The 21591-nt window shown below is 42.3% G+C and overlaps 1 protein-coding gene across 4 annotated transcripts in view; it reads left to right on the top strand.

The window, feature by feature from the left end:
- Window positions 1-19725, top strand: part of ADAP2 (ArfGAP with dual PH domains 2) — a 486416-nt gene extending 466691 nt beyond the window's left edge. Inside the window, exons 9-10 of one of the 4 annotated variants that reach the window (XM_069199980.1) lie at window positions 15420-15562; window positions 17294-19725. In XM_069199980.1, coding sequence (XP_069056081.1) covers window positions 15420-15562; window positions 17294-17482 — 332 coding nt within the window. In that variant the 3' untranslated portion in view covers window positions 17483-19725. The remainder of the gene's footprint in view (window positions 1-15419; window positions 15563-17293) is intronic. The other 3 variants (XM_069199979.1, XM_069199977.1, XM_069199978.1) reach the window with 3 other exon arrangements.
- The last annotated feature ends 1866 nt before the right edge of the window (window positions 19726-21591 follow it).

Raw genomic sequence — 21591 nt, 5'->3', positions numbered from 1 at the left:
ACATCCCACTCAACTTGTGGCTAACCCTCTTGCAGAATCCTACCACTACCTGCAAAATACAAAACACCAAAAGGATCACCATAAGGATCGGGAATAACCCCTTAACCAGTCCTGACAACCAGGATGGCATCCATACAAACCACCCTGAAAACTATTCGTCATTGTTCCATTGTCTGCATCATTAGCTGGCACGCATGTACAGCAGGCAGTTCCAATTTTGACCCTCCATGGCTGTCGTCAAGTCCAGCACATACCTATGTTGCAAAAGCATTGCCCTTACAGCCTGCATTTCTTCCTTGACTGCATTGAAATCATCTTCAGTCGCGTTAATAGTATTCATCAGTTCCAATCAGGTTATTTGGAGCCAGCAGGCAGTTGCCTTTGCTTGGACTAATGGGAAGATGCTTCAGAAAAACAACTGGGCATCATTGAACAACCTGTGCTCTTGTGGAACGTTTTGCCAGGTTGTAGTGCCTAATAAATCTGCAGATCTCTTCTTCCGATGGTGTAGCAAGATAGTCAGACGGCTCATGGGATGGTCATGTAACTTTGAGATGTCCACTCCTGGAATTACCAAGGAGGGGTTGTGCACAGTAACTAAAGAACAAAGACCTCTCCATCCGGAAGGAAGTCGTAGAGGCTGGAGGTGCCCCATTGCAATTCAGCATTGTACCTTGTGGTGATGCAATATATGTTTCTCTCTACCGGGATCATTCCAGTCTCCCTGAAACATAAAAAGAAAACAATTGGTGTTCTATCTGCTCGAAGAGTGGTTGGCGTTTCTACCCAGGTTAATCTAGATATATTCTCCTCCCATGTAGCCTGACATGTTTGTTGCGTGCTATTGTCACTTTGATTTCCCATCCATAAAGAGAGAGCTCGACATCCAAAATGTTGCGCCATGGTGCCACTGACCATGGATGTATACTGGTCCATTTTCTCAAAAATATGGCCTCTCCTGACAATCATGGGGCATAGGTGTGGCTGAGTAGTTTTTACACAGAAGTGTAGGTTGTGATATTCCCAGGAATCCCTGCCCTAATATTCTAGTTTTCCATTTCTTACTCTTATACCTCAAGACCCCTGTCTCAGCCATTGTTTCTATCTTCACTATTAACTCCTTGAGGTCTGTCAGGACATTCATTATATCGGCTAACTCCTTATATTGTGTGGTATTTACTAGGAACGCTCCCTGTCTTATCTGTAAGGGTTGATCCGTGCTCGCATTCTGCAAAGATACAGATGTAATAAATATTGAGTAACATTCAGGGGTACCTCTTTTGACGATTGCAGCCCGTCTGTGTCACTAGCATGTGGAATCAGGGAACAAACAAAACATGACGTATTAGTAGTCTGCATGCCTATCTCTGTCATATGCTGGTACCACATGGTGTCTAGCAAACTAACATGGATATTAAGGGATACATTTTCATACTTATATACTTCTCTCTGCAAGTGGTTAGTATACTGACACATTGCCATGCATGGGCTAAAATGCCATTGAAATGCAATCGCTAGCATAACAAGACATGAACAGAAGAAAAAAAATTTGAAATACATAACTGTCCATTAGCAGTAGCGAATAGGAACTCCGCTGGTCTCTTTAAAAGGGACGTTGTCCTTCGTCTTTTTCTTTGCCCTCCTCTAAAAGTTCCTGTGAAGATGGCAATGTGTAACAGGAAGCAGGGGCCAATCGAATGTCTGACATATGTATCCATGGCTTCCTGCCCTCCACTTTCACTGCTGTGGGGGTGCTCTGGGTAACTAAGTAGGGGCTCTCGAACTTGCTGTCTCTCCATCATCATACAAAATTGCGGATGTACACTTGCTGGCCCACGGAAATTGGACTGGTCTGCTGGGCTGCGGTGGTGCACTTCTCCTGCCGTAACACCTGTTTAGAGAAGAACTTGACAGACTTCAATATCTGAGATAAATAACTACTCATCTCCTGTCCTAAAACCTCAGCTGTCTTTTGAGCATCTGTCTTCTGTCGAGCTATTGTTAAGGGAGTCGGCATAGGACGCCCTGTCACTATCTGGTGAGGGGTCAAGTGATGATCACTTCCTGGCTGGTTCCTGAGGGCATATAAAGCTAGTGGAAGGCAATATAGCCAGTTTTTTCTGCAGTGTGGCACATAATTTACTCATTTTGTTTTTTAAAAGGCAGTTGAGGCGTTCCACTATACCATTACTTTGGGGATGATAAACAGATGACAATTTATGTTTTATTCCTAGAGAGGTGCACATGTGTTGAAACATTGCATTAACAAAGTGTGTGCTGTTATCTGAGTAGATCGCTTATGCGATTCCCCACCTAGGTATCACCTCTTATCAGAAAATTGGCTGCTGCTTTAGCGTCATTATGTACACATGGCCCTGCCTTGATCCACCTTGAAAATGGGCAGACCACAACAATAATGGTAATTGTTACATCTCTCAATCACGTCAACAAAATCTAAATGTACATTTTTTAATGAATCTGTCGAACGTGGTATTGTTGAGGTAATTACTTTTAGTGTGGGTCTAGGGCTGTATTGTTGGTATACTGCACATTCTGCAATGTACATAGTATTCATTTCAGACAATTGTGGAATGAACCAATCCGTCTGTAGCTTAGCAAGAAGATATTCCTTCGCAGTGTGTGAAGGAGGTGTAGCTGCTCCTGGGTGTTGTATATAACAGAGCTTGTGGCATTACTGGTTTACCTGTGCTTTCTTGTCTATAGATAAAATCTGTTGGTGACTGTATACACCCTCGCTGTTCCCATAGCTCCCTTTCATGAGGTAGTGCTTGTTCTTGCAATTCGCATAAGTGTAATTGTGCTGTCTCTGTATATGGGGATGGTAATTCAGTAGCATTCTGTTGTCTGCTTGTCATCATCCCTAATGTGTGTTCATCCTGTTCACTATAATTTGGAGATGTTCTAGCTGCTTCTTTTGCTGCCCAGTCTGCGAAGGCATTAACCCTGGAGACAAAGCCTTGCTGGTTGGTGTATGCTGCACGTTTTATAACTGCTACCTTGGATGGTAGAGGTAAAGCCTTTATCAATTGTGCCAATAAATCTTTATGCATTATAGGGGATCCATCAGATTTAAGAGATTCCCTCCATTCCCACCTGTGAATGCTAGAATGCACAGTGGTAGTGACATATGCTGAATCCGAATAAATGGTAACCTCTAATCTTTCGGCTTGCTGCAGCACTTCAATGATGGCCACTAATTCTGCAGCTTGTGCTGAGAAATGGGACGGAAGTGGTATTTGACTCACTTTCTGTAAGATGTCAGAGGATCCCTGCTGTTCGGCTTTTACAGCGGTTGCTCCCGAGTGTCCTGATCTATGAAAGCAGACCCATCAACAAAGATTAACGTGTTCCCAGGAATGGGGTCTTCTCCTACCATACTCTCTTCTTTTGGGTGTAAGTGACACAGTCATATACTTGTTCATCGTCTGAAACTGGGTGTGCAAAGAACATTGCTGGATTAACTGTGTGACATCGAACCACTTGCAAGGATGGTATTGAAAGTATTACTTCATATCCAGATACACTTTGAATTGTAAGGGTGCTCTTGCTCTTTTGAAAGATAGTGAATACCAAATGCTCTTCATACAGTGTTAAAAGTGATCCCATCACTGTGGTTGTGCTCTTCTGGACTGCAAAAGCTGCTGTAGCCAGTGCTTGCTCACATGGATAATGTCCTTTTATGACGGGATCTAGCAGCCCACTGTACTAGGCAATTGGTTTGTGTCCCATAGATGTCTTTTGAGTTAGTACTGCTGTCATCGTTATCCCATTACAATGACAGAAGAGGTAGAATGTTATATTATAATCAGGTGTACCTAGCACTGGAGCATTTGTGATTGCTCTCTTTAGCTCCAGGAAAGTTGTCGCCCTTTCGTCAGTCCAGTTGATTGTGTTTGCATTTGTTTGGGACTCCTTTAAAGCAGTTAGAAGTGGTGTGGTCAGAGTGGCGTAATCGAATACCCACTGCCTTACATAATTGCAGAGTCCTAAAAACTTCTGCATTTGTTTTGTGGTGGTGGACTTAGACACGTTCCTGATGCTCTCTACTCTGTCCTGTGTCACCATCCTCCCATCTATAGATATTATCTGTCCCAAATAGTGGAACTCTGTCTGCACATATTGCAATTTATTTTTGTCCACATTGTAACCTTTTTCTGCAAGCATGCAGCAGAGACCAATGGTGTCATCTCTACATATGTCTTCAGTGGCACTGCAAACCATAATGTTATCCACGTATTGTAACAGAGTACTCTCGCATTTTATGTTTGCTAAATCCTTTTTTGCTGTTCTGTTGAAAATGCTCGGGACTCACAGAAGCATTGGGGAAGACGCCAATAGGAATATTGTGTCTCTCTAAACATTAATCCAGTCAAATATTGGCTGTCAGAATGCAGTGGAATGCTGAAAAACGCATTTTTCAAATCGACCATGGAAAAATATGTGGCTTCTTTAGGAATGTTTGTCAGTATGACTGATGGGTCGGGTACCACTGAAAATTCTGGTATCACTATGTAGTATAGGGAGCATACATCCTGAATCATTCTCCAAGTCCCCCCCTTTGCCTTGCATATTGGAAAAATTGGTGTGTTGCATGGTGTCGACCTCTCATATATTACTCCCAGCTCAAGTAACACTTGTATTGTAGGGAGGATGCCCTCTTCTGCCTCCTCGGACAAGGGGTACTGGCGTATCCTGGGCAGTATTGCTCCAGGTTTCAATGTAATTTTCATAGTCTCAGCCCCTTTGATCAGTCTCACATCATATGGTCCCTTTGTCCACAACACTTCTGGGACTTTTGCCAAATCTTTCTCTATTATTGTTCTGTCTTGTGCGTGTCTGGACACTGTCCTGTATTGTAACTGTACTATAATGGCAAAGTCCATCTCAAACACGACTGTTTCAATTCATGGGCAATCATCAAATATTTATTCGTCTGATATGGCTCTTAATTTAACCCCGGGATCTGTGAATATTATTGATTCCCACATCTCCTGTCTTCTATCAGCTGCCATTAGCACGTCATATGTTGATCTTATTTCAAGGGCGTATATTTCCAATATCATTTCAGGTTCTATTATGGGATCCTCAGGCTCATAAGGTCTGAACAACAGTTCATTTGGTAACTGCACTGTTTTCCCTTGAAGCGCTGGTGTGTGCGCTATCAAGGCATATATACCATGCAAAAAAGCCTCTGTATCGAAAGGAACTGCTCTGACCTGCTGTCCTAGGTCCTCATGAGCTATGAGGGACAATATTCTGCTCGCTGTGACACCTTGTGTGTCACATACCATTGACCCATCCTCCAGGAAGGACATAGTCATGTTCAATTTGATCATTAGGTCTCTCCCAAGAAGACTGACTGTTGACTCTGGGGAGTATAGTACTGGCCTTCAATTTGTATATCTCTCACAATCATGCTTACTGATTTGGTGAATGGAACCTTCCTCACTGCCCCAGAAAACCCTTGTGTGTCCATTGAGTTACAAGAAAGTGGTAGTGTACCTTCCTTTATACATGATTTGGTGGCCCCATTGTCGATTTAAAACCTGTAGGGGTAACCTTCTATGGCTACCGTCACAGTGGGTTCCTCATCTGACCTGCGGGTTACCAATAGTATCGGACACATAGTGGCCATCTGTGGGCTCTGTCATTGGATATAATTTTGATTTGGAGTTCCCCCGAACATTTGGGGTGATGCATACAAGGTGTTGCCTCCTTGCACTGTTACTCCTCCCACCTGAACCTGTGCTTGCCCCCGTAGTGTTGCTGACACTTTGGGGCTCGTCCTGCGATATTAGCGCTTGTGGTGCAACCCACTGGGCTAGGGGGCCCTGCGAGGGTCCCTGCATTGCTTGCTGCTGGGGCGCCCATTGTACCTGTTGAGGCCTCATCTGCCCCTGCAGGGTATTCCAACCTTATATTCGCTGATAATTTTTCCTGACTCTGCATTCTCTTGCAAAATGGCCATCTTACCGCAATAATAACATTGTTGTCCTGCCCTATAGCTTCCTTGTCTTTTCACTTGTATTGACCCTTGTTCTCCTATAAAACTTCTCTGTCCCTTCCTCGTATCACTTACTGGTTGTCCTCCTGGTGCCTGTACCTGCACTGGCGTTGGAACAGTTGTTAGTTGTGCAGTCATGAGTGCCCCTTCTGTACTGGGCTTCTTAAGTTTTTGTTGCACCAGCTCAGCTGCGGCCCTTTCTGCCTGTTCTGTCCTTTCCTTGTCCTTTTCTTGTTTTCATTTAAAATAATGTTCTATGTGGGCCTGTATTTCGGGCCATGGTTTATCCTCTATTCCCACCACTCCATCAAAGCTTGCTTGTATATCGGTGAGAAGGCCTCGCTTTAATACATTATAAAACAAAATTGTATTTCCTCCCGTGTTTTCCCAGTTACATCTTACCTCCTGCACCCATCGTTCTTTCATTCTAGTAATGAATTCTGCAATATCCTAAGTTGGCTTTATACTTTCTGCTATACGGGCTACAATGTCTGGTCTATCTGGATATGTCCGCCGGAGTGCATCCCAAACATGTTGGCAGACATTGTTAAAAGATGATCCATCAAACTTCACATTTATCAATGTCACTTGAGGGAACCCTGCCCTAACAAAAATTGTGTTTACTTCGTCTACCACTAATGAGCTGAGCAAGCTTTTGACATCACCTAAGGCAAGGTTGACCCCGGCAGTGTGTTTTTCAAAGCATCCTATCCATTTTCCCGCACCTTCAGACAGCGGGGACAGTGCTCTCTTTAAATTCTCTTTGTCCATTTGAGGCCATAGCACATATGTTGGCACCTGCCCTCGCTTAAAATTAAGGGGCAACTGAGTTATTGGTCGAGAGCTTCCTGACCTGAGGCTTAACCTTGGATCCGGTCTAGTACCGCATGTCACTTTAGTTGGTTTGTGTATAGCATACTGCTCCCAAACTGCAAGGCATTGTTGCATGTAGGAGTATTTCCAATCTGGGTCATCCCATCCCTACCTTGGTTAAGGGCTTCCTGACCTGAGCTTTAACCTTGGATCTGGTCTAGTACCACATATCTGGGTCACCCCATCCCTGCCGTATACAATCATTTGCTAAATCAAAGGGTTGAAAAGACCCTTGTCGGGCCATGGCTTCCTTCCTTCTCTTTTGGTTCACCTCACCAATTCATCTGAGAAAGGGCGATAATAATAGCTACCCTCCTTTTGCTCTATTATCTCCATAGGTGTAAATTCTGACCTTGTTTTTAGGATTGACCCTCTTTTTTTATTTGTGGTACTTCTTGCTGTCATTAATAATTCTCGTGTAGGACGCGGGCGAAAGGTATAAAACCTTCTGTTAACCTCTTGTTCATGCGCACTCCTATTAAACCCATTGTCCCAATCCTCATCATCTTCTGCCCCTCTTACGACCTGTGAGCCATTCGGGGGCTCCTCATATTGTGGCGTCTCTACATCTCTCTCCAATTCTTCTTCCTCTTCTATCCATTCCTCTGCTGCCTCTCTCAGTGTGTCTGCAGATGTGCCTTCAAGCCTAAGAATGACATGCCCTGTAGTTTATTGTACCCAGAGGGAGACAAGGCTCCTAGATCGCTCTGCCTGTCTCACCATGTGCTGCAAATCACTTATTAGCCTGTCTCTCCCACTCTGTTCAGGGTCAGCTCAAGGACCTGATGGGATGGGAGCAGGGGTCACCTCAGCTCCCTGCGCCTCTAACCTCTCCTCCTTAGAGTCCACCCGAACTGGATCCTGGGACCCTGCAGCTGGCAGGATGGGGTAAAGACCATAAGGTGGGGGCTGCCCTAGAGACTTTCCTGGGGGTCCTGTTTGTATTTGTGCCACTACCTCTTCGGGCGCGGTTGACTTTTCCTTTGTCTTTTCATGACAGAATACCCGCCATAGTGACAGGATAGCTACCCTTTTCTGTCTTTTCTTTTTCTTATACGTTGAGCGAATGTAAGTCAATGTGTGTTTAGCTATGTGCTCATCAAATGTCCCTTTCTTTTGGCCATGGTTGGGCGAGATCCTCAGTGCCTTTGTGCCACTGCTTACAATATTTTAGTATTCTTTTCTTATCTGACGGGAACGTTTTTATCAATCAATCAATCAATAATTTGTTAGGCGCGCTACTCACCCGGTAGGGTCTCAAGGCGCTGGGGGTGGGAGGGGAGTGCTACTGCTCGAAGAGCCATGTTTTGAGGCGCTTTCTGAAGGCTAGGAGGTTCTGGGTCTTGCGTAGGTTGGTGGGGAGGGAGTTCCAGGTTTTGGCAGCAAGATGGGAGAAGGATCTGTCGCCGGAGGCGGTGCGTTGGATCTGGGGGACTGTTGCGAGGGTGAGGTCGGCAGAGCGGAGCTGGCGGGTTGGGATGTGGAAGCTAAGTCATTCATTGAGGTAGGCCGCTCCGGTGTCGTAGAGGGATTTGTGAGCGTGGATTAAGATTTTGAAGACAATCCTTTTGCTGATGGGCAGCCAGTGTAGGGATCTGAGGTGGGCGGAGATGTGTTCGTGGTGAGGGAGGTTGAGGATAAGACATGCAGCGGTGTTCTGGATGCGCTGGAGTTTTCTCTGAAGCTTGGCTGTGGTCCCTGCATAGAGGGCGTTACCTTAGTCCAGTCTGCTGCTGACGAGAGCGTGGGTGACCGTTCTTCTGGTTTCTATTGGAATCCACTTGAAGGTCTTGCATAGCATACGGAGGGTGTTGAAGCAAGAGGATGATATGGCGTTGACTTGCTGAGTAATGGAAAGAAACGACTCTAGTATGAAGCCGAGATTGCGTGCGTGGGAGATGGGTGTCGGGGGTGGTCCTAGGGTAGCAGGCCACCATGAGTCGTTCCATGCTGTCTTGTTGGGTCCGAAGATGATGTTCTCAGTTTTTCCTGAGTTCAGTTTGAGGTGGCTTGCTGTCATCCAATTAGCGATGGCGAAGAGTCCAGTGTGGAGGTTGTTCTTGGCGGTAGAGGGGTTCCTCGCGAGGGAGAGGATGAGCTGGGTGTCGTCGGCGTAGGAAATGATTTTGAGGATGTGGGGGCGGACGATGCTGGCGAGCGGAGCCATGTAGATATTGAAGTGGGTGGGGCTGAGTGAGGATCCTTGGGGGACTCCACATATGGTCTTGGTGGCTTTCGACCGGAATGGAGGGAGGCGAACTCTTTGGGTTCTTTCAGAGACAAAGGAGGTGAGCCAGTCCAGGGCTTTGTGGTGAATTCCGGCATTGAAGAGGCGTGCGCGAAGGGTTTGGTGGCATACGTGTCAAAGACTGCGGAGAGGTCGAGAAGAATGAGGGCGACGGTTTCACCCTTGTCCTGATGTCAGTGCAGGCGATGAGGGCGGTCTCGGTGCTGAGGTTTTTGCGGAATCCAGACTGGGAGACGTCGAGTATGTTCTCCAGGAAGCGGGACAGTTGTTTGTTGACTATCTTCTCTATGACCTTCACGGGGAAGTGGAGTAGAGAGATAGGTCAGTAGTTTGTGAGGTCTTCGGGGTCTGCTTTGGGTTTTTTGAGCAAGGCGTTGACTTCGGCGTGTTTCCAAAATCTGGGAAGGTGGCGGTCTCAGAGGAGCTGTTGATGACGGAACTGAGCTGGGGAGCGATGATTTGGCTGGCCTTATCATATGGTCCAGAGGGGTATCCATGGTCCCCACAGGACGGGTGTTTCCTATGCGTACCTCTTGCAGTCTGTCTGCTGTGCTGTGTCTTTCTTTTCAGTTCTTGTCTCTTTTAATGTGTATTTACCTTTACCACTGTTACTGACCTATAGCAGTGATGTACAGGGACAGTCTTACTCAGTGTTACCTGACTTTACATATATTGTTGTGAGACCGAATTGGTGAACATCAGCCATACTTATCGCCAATCTGTGCAACACCTCTTCTTTGGTGATGTCTGGGGGGGTTGAATTTATGGGGTGTCTGAGCGGATTAGTACCTGACGCAATGCGTGTTTTAACGTTGTCATGTATGTAGATAACTACTTGTATTTCAAACCGCGGGTGTTGCATGGGCATGGGGGTTGCCCGTGAGCCCATTTACATACTATTTTTAACTCAATGGTATCTGTTTCCTGCCACATAGAATCATCAACCTCACTCATAGGGATTTGTTATCAATCTTCACATACTTTGTGATTGTTTATTTTGCTCCCCTGTGCTTTTATCTACACTAATTATTCCCCACTTACGGGACACTTGAGGGGTGTCTATTGGTATGTCAAAAATATAGCAGAGATCTTGCACCCTCTCCTCCTCACTTATATCTGTCATTTCTTCATAAACTGACCCTTATGATTGTAAAACACTGTACTCTTTTTATCCTCTTTCTCCCTCATTACTCATACAATGTATCCACTTGTTACTGTTGCGCTTTTCAGGTTTGCAACCATGGGTCTGACCGTGCTCAGGACAAAGTCAACTGACACCAACCATCAGGTTGTCCCCTTACGGAAATGTCATACTTCCCACTGAAATCTCAGCCTTGGTCGCTCTCCCTCAAAGACGCCTTCCAGTTGTGTTAAATCTGGGAATTTGGTGAACCGGGCGTCTGACCTGCCGGCGCTGGTAAAGTGACCATCTCTTACCATGTCAGACTTCACACTTGTTACTCGGTCCACCTCACTACTTCTACACTGACCCTCTGGATCAAGCCAGAAGATCTGATAGGCATTCCCAAATGAATGTCTCTTCCAGGTGTTGCCCTCTGGGTAATGCACTGCTGTCTGTTGCACTAGCTAGTCTTCCGGTCTAACCGGGAAATCACAATTCATTTGTAGCATACCAACACAATATTGCATTTAAACCCCCTAGCTAGTCTTCTGGTCTGACCGGGAAACCACAGTTAATTGTTAGCATAACAACATAACATTGCATTTAAACCCCACATAAATCATGCATGCATTTCCTCATATTATAGGTGCCAAAAGAATCAAGCAATTAAAAAATAAAAAGGTACGAAGCCCAACCTCTCTTCCCCCTTTAGGACAGCAACATCTGGAATCCCCAACTGCCTGTTTGAATAGGCAGGTGTATGCTCACCTGTTTGTTGCGTACAGTGTTCTATTCAAGCAGTGCAGGCGGTGCCTCCTTCAGCCGCAGTCCGGGAAAGAGAAGATAGCTCCTGGCTCGCTACGCCAGATGTTGTAGGGTCAGGAAATGAAAGAATGACACAACTCTGTTGGGCAAATAATATGAGCATTTATGAATAACGGCCGGGAGGGCAGCACAGCTCTCAGACTGATACCACACCCAACTTTGTTGGTACAAACAGCTTCTTTCATATGCTCATGATACCTTGAATTGAATGCGTCTTAACACTTGTCATGCATTTTGATTTAAGCGTTTGCTTGGTACATTGTTATCTCTATTTACGTTAGCACAAAGCCACATTTCTCCTTGGGAAAGCATCTAATTACGCATTTACAGAAAAGCGAAGGTTACACATCTGTCATGGACACATTTGTAATAACCACAGTGCCTTTTGATCTCACGTTCTGAAGCCTATCAGTACGTCCTTCCTCAGCCAACTCCACGCTTGGAAACATTTCTGTCTGTCCTCCCTTGCACAGCTGCTGGCCTTCAAGCATCAAAGCTTATTGTGTTACCTTTCCAAAACCACAATGGTGTACGCTTTCCCTTGTGAACGTGGATCGGAATGTGCACCCTCCCTGTGCGTGTGTTATCAAGTTATGGCTCAAACTTTCTATGGCCTTCTACATCCAACTACATTATGAATAAATGTTTCTGCTTGTTCCTGTCCTTGCACCCCTTCATCCTCTCTATCCTGGGCTCTCTAATTGGACATCATTAACATTTTAGACCTGTGTTCCTTTCTGGTCATGTACGATTCTGCACATTTTCCTCCTAATTCATACATTAGCCAAAGTGGGCCTTCTCCTTTTTTCATATTTTCAGTAACAACCTTTACCTGTTTGCAGTGGTATGTACCATCTATTTAGCTACCACAATTTCTTTTTTTTTTAATCTATCTGTTTCAAATGCATGAAACTCCTAGAGATAAGGGGATCAGACATTCATTTTGTGTGTGAGGCGCTCATTTTTATGTGTTGTTTGTGTAAACAATACTATGTATCATATTTATAGATTGCATGTCATTGCTACTTATCCCATCAGCAGATATGGACCTGTGGTGAACAATATGTTTGTTCCTTCCAGGCAAAACAAGGAGAGGCCAGTGTAGAAAACATACCCGAAAAAGATACGGGTATGAAGACAAGATTGTGGCACAGGAAGACATGAATGTAGACTCTGATCTTACAAATATTGTTATAAATAAATCAGACGGACAATTAACTAAAGATGAACTTAGGGGGTTATTACAATTTTGGAGGAGGTGTTAATCCGTCCCAAAAGTGACGGTAAAGTGACGGATATACCACCAGCCGTATTACGAGTTCCATAGGTTATAATGGACTTGTAATACGGCTGGTGGTATATCCGTCACTTTACCGTCACTTTTGGGACAGATTAACACCTCCTCCAAAGTTGTAATAACCCCCTTAGTCTTTTAAACAAAGGATTAGGATTTTGTCCTAAAAGCCAGGGAAACATTTGTCAATCTAAGATAGATCTCTTCAAGTTTGTGAGAAAATTAAAATTAAAGAAACATTTTGAGTTGAATTCTATAAACCCTGACATTGGGACAAGTAAACAACAAACTAAAGTTATGAGTACACTTTCGATACAAGTTATTAGAGACACAGCGGCAATTTTATCAATCACAGAGCAAGAAGAATCTCCTGCTACCATGTCTAGGGTCCTACAAGATTTAAATATTGCTGCAGATACCCATATAAGTAGAGGTTTGAAGCAGAAATCAGTTTGGACACCGAGGGTGTCTATAGATAGTAATATAGAGGTATTTTACAAACTAGTGAACGAGGACCTGAATAACAAATTCTTATCAGATAAAAAACATAAGAAAAATTCTAATTTAGATTATGGACAGTATGAGGCACTACAATCCCTTCGGACAGATAAGGATATAATAATCAAAAGAGCTGATAAGGGGGGCAATGTAGTAATCCTTAACAGACATGAATATGAGAATGAAATCTATGCACAACTTAATAATGAGATGTATTATGAGAAAGTGAAAATGAATCCCATATATGTCCTGGTCATCTTGATCAACCAAAGACTTCGTGAGTGGGTTGAAAAAGGTAATATAGACATAGATGAATATAAATACTTACAAGTAAATCGTCCGAAGTTTCCATGTATTTATTCTTTACCAAAAATACATACGAATCTTGCTTTTCTACCCGGGAGACCTATTGTATCTGGGATAGGAGGCCCCACTGAAAGAGTAGCAGAATTCATTGATGTATTACTGCAGCCCTTTGTATACAACATGCCATCGTATATTCGGGATACAAAACATCTATTAGGTATGTTGAATGATATAGTATGGGAACCCAATACATACTTGGTGACTCTAGATGTGGAAACTTTATATATTAATATCAAACATGATTCTGGATTACAGGCTATAACACATATGTTAGGCAAAAGATCGGCGAGTCTATCAGAACATACCAAGATGTTGATTGAGATGATGGATATAATCTTGCAAAATAACTTTTTTCTTTTTAAAAACAAATGGTTTTGACAGAAACAAGGTGTCGCTATGGGGTCCAATTTTTCGCCATCATATGCAAATTTATTCATGGGATGGTTCGAGGAAACGTGGCTTGGGGGACCTGGAGCATTGGAATGGCATACATACATCCTCTATTGGGGGAGATACATAGACAATTGTCTTTTACTATGGACAGGTACCTTGACTAGCTTACAGGCATTTTGTAACTATTTAAATAGTAACAGTGTGAATATGAGATTTACTTACCACTATAGTGTTACTAACATCGAATTCCTCAATGTAAAATTATTCATAAAAGTGAATAGAATTGAAAGTAAACTATTTAGAAAATCGACATCATGTAACTCACTTTTTCATGCTACAAGTGCTCACCCAGCTAGTCAAATAAGTGCAATACCATTTGGAGAAATGATCCGTGCAAGGAGGAACAGTAGTTTAGATGAACACTTTGAATCATGTATAGAAGACATAAGAAGAAGGTTTATATCCAGAGGCTATAAAAATAAAATTGTGGATGACTCTGTACGCAGAATACAGAATATAACTCGGGACAGTACACTTTAAGATAAACAGAAAAGAGTGCCACAGGAACAACAGATGCGGATAATTGTTAACTATACTGATAGTTCTATATTATTACTGAAAAGTATGAAAAAGTATTGGCATATTTTAATGCAAGACGCTATTCTTAAAAAATATCTTGACAAAAGGCCAGCTGTTGCTTACCGTAAAGGTAAAACTCTTAGTAATATTTTATGTCCTAGTTACCCTAGTTTACATACCAATATGAGTTGGTTAGATCAAGAACGTAGAGGCTTTTTCAAGTGTGGTAACTGTAACGTGTGTAGATGGGCATGCCAGGGACAAAGAGATTTTGGAGGAATGACAGGCAATAAGAGATCTCCAATACATACGTTTATTAATTGCAATACGAGTTATGTTATTTATATGTTGATTTGTAAATGTAATCGTATGTATATAGGGAGCACCATCCGCCCACTTAAAATTAGGATTGGAGAACATTGGAGACCCATCAAACACAATGATGATAGATTTCCCATTGTGGTACATATGAAAGAATGTGACATGCAAGACACACAGAAAGAATTTAAGTTTTTTGGATTTGATCAATGTTCAACTTACAATTTTACAAGTGTTGGCAATGTCACATTGAAAGGACTACAAGTACCATGATGCCTTGTTTTTGTACATGAAAAATATGATTGCAGTGTGAAGTTAGTCGTTCTCGCGTTTCTTTCATATATGCATGTATGTCAAAATGTCAGCCATTTCTCAAACCACATTTTATACAATGAATAAAACAGGATTACTCAATGTAATTTTGTATGCTGCCACTTTCTTGTTATTTCATAGAAGTGATGCAATTGGTTTCACAACTCACATTATCTTGACTTAAAGAATTTATATCATAATATGTTGTATGCAGAATATAAGTAGTAATGATAATATGATAATAATTGTACCTAGCAAATTTCTTATACCAATGCCAATAATCCTCCTAAGTTGAAAAATAGTCTGAATTCTACCCTGCTAGGCCTTGAAATGGTTAGCTTCTAATTTCTCCTCTATGCCAAGTTGGGTTGAATATGTGGTATCCTTTAAGTAAACTTCCTAAGAAACCTTTTTCTTTTCAGGGCATCTCTTCAAATGCTTTTTTGTTTAAGTTTGCATGTGTGTAATTTATAATGTATGGATACTAGCCAAAAAAACATTGAAAGGTCTAAACACACTATAAATAACAATTTAATCATTTTAGTTGTTTTGCAATTCAAATTAGGTTCTACACCCAGAGTATGTGGACAACCATCTGCCACTGAGGATACCTCCACTCCTGCCCAGGATCAAGCCTTCAGAGAGTGCTTCACTCCTGCAAGTCCAGATGATGTGGAACATCCTGGTCCGTCTGGGCAGACAGCTCCAGTGAGTCACACTCAGCCCACACATACACCTCCCACCCCACCTCTTACAATACCTCAGCCAATTGACACCTCAAATTCCTGTGTCCAAAGGAACAACACCCCAGTTTTGGGTCCCCCAGTCCTGGCTGCTGCTTGGCGAACACCACTACAACCTCCAGTTCAGCCAGGACAAAGTGGGATTGGGCACACTGGCTCAAGGGCACAGGGTAGTGGGGATATGGTACATGGTAGGGAATCTGTGGGCCGGCAAAGTTTTTAATTTTATATAAAATAAACTGCATCACTGTCACATTTAAACACAGTGATGCCTCACATTATCCTTTTACATCTTATAAAAAAAACAGTAACAAACAGTAACTAGCCACTATTTTGAGTAGTGGTGACACACTTAACATTTAAAAATACACTGGTTCACATTCTAAGACGGCAGCTGCCTGACCTTGCCGTCAGACCATTTGCAATCCAACGTCCGTCGGTGGAAATAGACAGCGTAGTAGGTGTAACATTCTCCATTGACAATTGCATACATTGTATACATGTATGCAGTGTTACGAAAAAAGTTCAATTGCTTCTGACACTGTCGCCAACATTTCTTCCACTTTTGTTGACCTCAGGGAGCCACAATGCCAGGTAAAGCAAATGACAGGGCCTCTAACATTTCAGGAGAGTAGTTAGAACTGCTGACAATGGAGGTCCTGTCCCTGTACATCCATCTGCACGGGAAACAGGTATATGTTTCAAGGGAAAATGTATTTCTAACTTGTTTGTTTTTTAATAACAAAGGTTAAATTGGCCCTTTTAGTTCATGAGTGAAGTGTGGCAATTGGTGTTTAGTCAACTCATTAATTTGGCTGGGAACAAAATAATGTTTAGCAATGTTTTTAAATGCCTGTAAATTCAAATAAAGGTTATCTGAATAAATAAGATGAGTTTTCATTTCAGTCTACTCACAATTCAAAATTTACCATTTACAAACTGCATGCCCCTTACTTCCAGTGGCCAGTAGAAAATGTGCCATAAATATAGTTGAAAATTACAGCCATATGTCCAAGTGAGAGAAATGTAAAGTGCACGAAAAAAAGTTGAAGATATGAACTTGTCTGTTTTTTTAAATGTATCCCATTGTCTAACTAATGAGTATATGTATGTATTATAAATGTAATGGTGCCACATATGGGGAAAAGTGTGTGCTGTGCTGTAAGTAGACATGACACAGGCTCTTAGTCACCCATACACATATGTCCCATTCCTGCATACACTTGTTCATACATCACCAAATACTGTGCTCTCACTTACACACATGGCAGGCCTTCCATACTGCCCTTAGTCATAGTATGTGGTTCTAACCATTGTATCTTGCTCTTAAAACATTAGGCATTAAGCCAATGAAGCTAGGCGTGGGTATGTGTGCTAACAATGTCCAAGTTGTTTAGCCTTCAGTAGCTTACAATGATTTGTACTGATCAGAAGTAGCTCTCCCTGCAGGAAATGTTTCATACCCCTAGCCTAGATGATGCTTGTGGCCTGGGTTTGTAAAATGGTGATATTAAAAGTTATGAGGGTACTCAACAGGTCACTACAAATTAGTATTTCCTGGTGAATACTATTTTTTTTAAATATTCTGTACTATTTAGAAATTTTTTAAATAGATTTTACAAAATTGTGTTATAGTAATACAGACAAACAAAACATCACAAAATGTTTTTTCCTTTCTTTTTCCGTATCCATACAGGTCAATACAGATCAATGCCCATCAGAAAAAGATGACATGAAGAGGCATCTCCAAAAAGGTGCAGACCCTCGGAGTCTACAAGTGGCGCAGCAACCATTGCTTGCAAGAGGTTGGAGGACCTACCATGCTGGACCTGAAAGGCATTTGAAGTCTAGCTCAGCCAGTCCTCCCAACGTGAGAAGTTATTGAAAGGGTCTTTTTGCAGATGGACAATGTACATGGTACAAAGGTTTCTTGCTAGATATTTACTTTTGTGACATGAGCTCACTATTCAAAACAACCAATCTGTATCATTCGGAGGTGTTAAACAATTCCATGAAACATTGAAGTGTTTAAGAGAAATGATCTTAAAAGAAATGGGACTAATGATGGTAATTTACAAAAACATGGACAAATGGGTTCATAATATGTTCCCTGCATGTATGGGGTAATGGAAAGCAGGTGGAAATTTGAAATTAGGAAATGTTTTGTAGAATAACCTTGTGATCATTTTGTTTTGAACAGATATATTTAAAATATTCTATGTGTCTTTTGAGCATCTTCGGGACCAGGGGAAGGAGACATTAGCTAGGAAGGCTGGGAAGCAACTGGCCACTGTGTGTCAGGTGGAGAAACATCAGACACTGATGGACACAGTGGCATAGAGGGTGAGGGGACTGACATGGAGCTCACCAGCTCATCTTTATCTTCAGAGGCATCTTACCCTTTCTCATCTCAAATTCCAACTCCTACCCAATCCCAAGCACACTTTCTTCCTTGCATGCAACCACATATAAAAGCAGCACACCCTTCCATAAAGACAAACACACCATGAAACACAAACATACACCCATCCAACAGAAACATACTACTTAGACTACTGACACTATATCCACAGGCACCACAACAACCACCACACCAACCACCACCACCACACCCACAACCACATGCACCAACACCACACTCATATCCACCCGCATACCCACAAGCACCACAACCACATTATCCACCTCAACATCACACTCATCCAAACACAGCCACATGCACACATACATGCATGCAAAACAACACTTACCAAACCCACATGCTCACAATCACCAGAGTACACAGCGCCTACAAAACAACACACATCCAAACGTACACCAGACACACATGCCTCTCCAACACATACGGACGCACGCACCATAAGCACACCAACCAGCTCAACAGCACACTCATCCAAACACACTCACAGAAAATCACACACATCAACACCGACCAAACGCACACACTCTTTGAACACCACACACGTTCAAAGAAACACACTCCCAAACATACTCCACATACACCAGACCCATATGCACCTGCAAAACAGACAGACAGATACACAACACCAACTCTAGCTCCCTCTACCTTACAAACCCCATCGTCTGACACCCCTTCTATCTCTTCTCCTCCACTCGCTTTTACTGCCTACCTGTCTCTGACCCCTTAGAAATCCAAACCCACCCCTCCCAAGAACGATCACTGAGGTACCTGCTCTGTCCACCAGATGCCGCTCACTGAGGATGTTGTCCTTAGCAGTGGCATTAGAAGGCAAGTTCTGGGCCAGAAGACCAAATTATGTAACCACATATTTGATGGACAATCCTTATTATTTTTTGTTACTTCAGTGATTCTGAGAGATGTTTCACATGTATTGAATACATTATCATTTATTTTCACAAACTTTGTCCTGACATTATTTTCAAATTAACAGTAATTGATTGATGATAATGTTATTAATACAAATGTGAATAAGATGAACCTAATTTCATTTATAACAGTAACAAACACAGGTTTTATTTTTAACATATTTGTATAGTGCATACATTAATGATGAACATTTGTAATGGACATGTTAATTTTGGTGGTGCAAACATTCATCATGATAATAGACACTTACACCAAAATTAAACATGTTTATATTTTTGTAACTTGTGAATGCAGGTGTTTTTATCTAAAAATGGTAAGTGTTAATAAAAAAGACACATGTATATAGACTGGAAAAAACACTTTAAATCAAATCTAAGGATTTACAGAAAATGCACTAGACAAGGGAAAATGTGACATTAATACATATACGATATGTTTTAAGTTTAGAGGTGGCAATAAAGGTACATTTCTTGTTAACCCACTTTTTGCATTGTGTAGTGCAATTACTACATGGTCTTAGATTTATGCAGTGCTAATAATGTGTAATGTATATATATCTGATTTGGTAGTTTAGGGAAAGTGATTAAACATACCTGTATGGACACATTTTGAATTTGGGATTAATGTGACTTTTTGCGTAGGTGTCCATTAGCATGAAGGCAGTTTGGAGTAAATTGTTAAGTGTAAATAAAATGTTAAGGTGTGTTTCTGTTAGTTCTCTAAACTACCACATTACCCACATATTCATTGCCCATTATTGTACTATTGCTTGCAGGTAGTTTTGAAAAATGCACGAGTCCAGAGCTAATGTACACAGACAGTTCTGATGGTAACAGGTAAAACAGTCACTTACTTCCAGTTCCGGCTATGACGGGGTTAATTTTCATTGTGGTGCAGTAGGATTTGTACAGTCGGATTCAAGGCGGCAAGGAGAGTGAAAAGTCAAAAAAGGTATGTTTCAACTTTATATGCCTTGAATTCCATCAACTCAGGTGTGGAGGTTTATCTGCCACAATTATGTCGGCGGGAAGGTACATTGGGATTGCCCCAGCTGGAAAAACTGGCTGTGGTCTCACCACCAGTTGCTTTTGCCTACAATGCTGTCGATGCAGGTGTCAAATTATGGAGGTTTGCTGACGAACTTTCATCTATGGGCCCACTAGCATCTAAAAAGAATGGGCGGACTGCCTATTTGGGGAGAGATTATCTGACAGAAAAACAACAGCGCAACCAATTCCGCCAAAATCTAAATCAGGCCCTCAGCTTCATGGAAAAAAGATCTGTAGTTTTGATGATCTGCAAGATGCAATTCATATTAAGTGTTTGTGAAGGATTAGATGAATCATAAATCTTAACTTTATCTAATTTGGATGAACTTGCCATTTTTCATATAATAGAATTCTCAGTAGTACGGATTGTGTGAGTTGTGTGTGAATGTGAAATGAGTTCTTAGTCAGCATGTGTGTGTCCTCAGGTTGCAATGTTGGAATTTTGGTCAATGTGAGTTTTTGTAAAAGTGTGATAAGCCCTCCATCTATGTGGTGTGGTGTGCGCATATAAAGTAGATGAGGAACCGTCATGTTTAAGGAGGCTAAAGGGATCTGTACCCTGGTTTGCCACAGTGTCTATACATATACTTTGTTTCTATCTGTGTAGCATGGTTCTAAGTGTATAAATATAAGGTGGTACAAGCTCTCATGTCCGAGGTGGCTGCAAAACTTGCTGATTTCAGGTCTTTTTTGAAGGTTGCGATTTACAACAGTTTGTTGATTGAGGTTTATGTTTTGACAGGGTTTGGGAACATTAGTGTCATTGAGAGGTTGTGAGCTTTTCCTCTACCTGTTCCAGAATTTACCAGGACTGCTTTACATGGACGTCGATTCACCAAAATCCAAGGGGTAGCGGGTGTGACATGACTTGCCCCTTGACCATCCCCAGGACATCACAGAAAGGGACATCATGCAAAGTTTCACGTAATATCATCCTAGGAAATGCTGTGACATGACATTTTACCCACATCTTTCCCTGTGGTCTCTCTCAACTTGTTCCATTTATGTTTCTGCTCTCTCCTCTCTCCCCTCTCTTACAGCTGTTTGTCATCTACATCTCACCTGTCAATCCTCCCTAACTCTCTCAGCTAATTGTATCTAAGGCTGAGATCTCTTTATCCCTCACTATCTCATCTGTCTCCCTCTCTCTAAGGCAGTGGTTCCCAACCTTTTGACTTCTGTGGACCCCCATTTTATCATTACTGGAACTCGGGAACCCACACAAAATCATTATTGGAATCCGGGGACCCCCACTGAATCATTATTGGAATCCGGGGACCCCCAACTGAGCTATTACTGAAAGCTGGAGGCCTAATATGTTAATATTATTTAATTTTCTAAGCAGTTGTGGACTCCCTGAGGTGGCTTTGCGGACCCCCAGGGGTCCCTGGACCACAGGTTGGGAACCACTGCTGTAAGGTCTTACTTATCTCCTTCACCTATCTCATACTATTTCTGTTAACAAAAGCTTTCCCATATGTCTAGCCACTTTTACCACATCTCAGACTCAGAATTTGTCTTTTTCACCTGTCTCTCTCACCTGACTCCGTATTACTCTGTATTTCTCAAACCTCTCACTTCCTCACTCATCTCTTT

The sequence above is a fragment of the Pleurodeles waltl genome, chromosome 7, assembly GCF_031143425.1.
Source record: "Pleurodeles waltl isolate 20211129_DDA chromosome 7, aPleWal1.hap1.20221129, whole genome shotgun sequence".
In the NCBI taxonomy this organism is placed as follows: domain Eukaryota; kingdom Metazoa; phylum Chordata; class Amphibia; order Caudata; family Salamandridae; genus Pleurodeles; species Pleurodeles waltl.
Note: the sequence above shows the minus strand (reverse complement) of the source record. Positions and strands in the feature narration are given on the sequence as shown.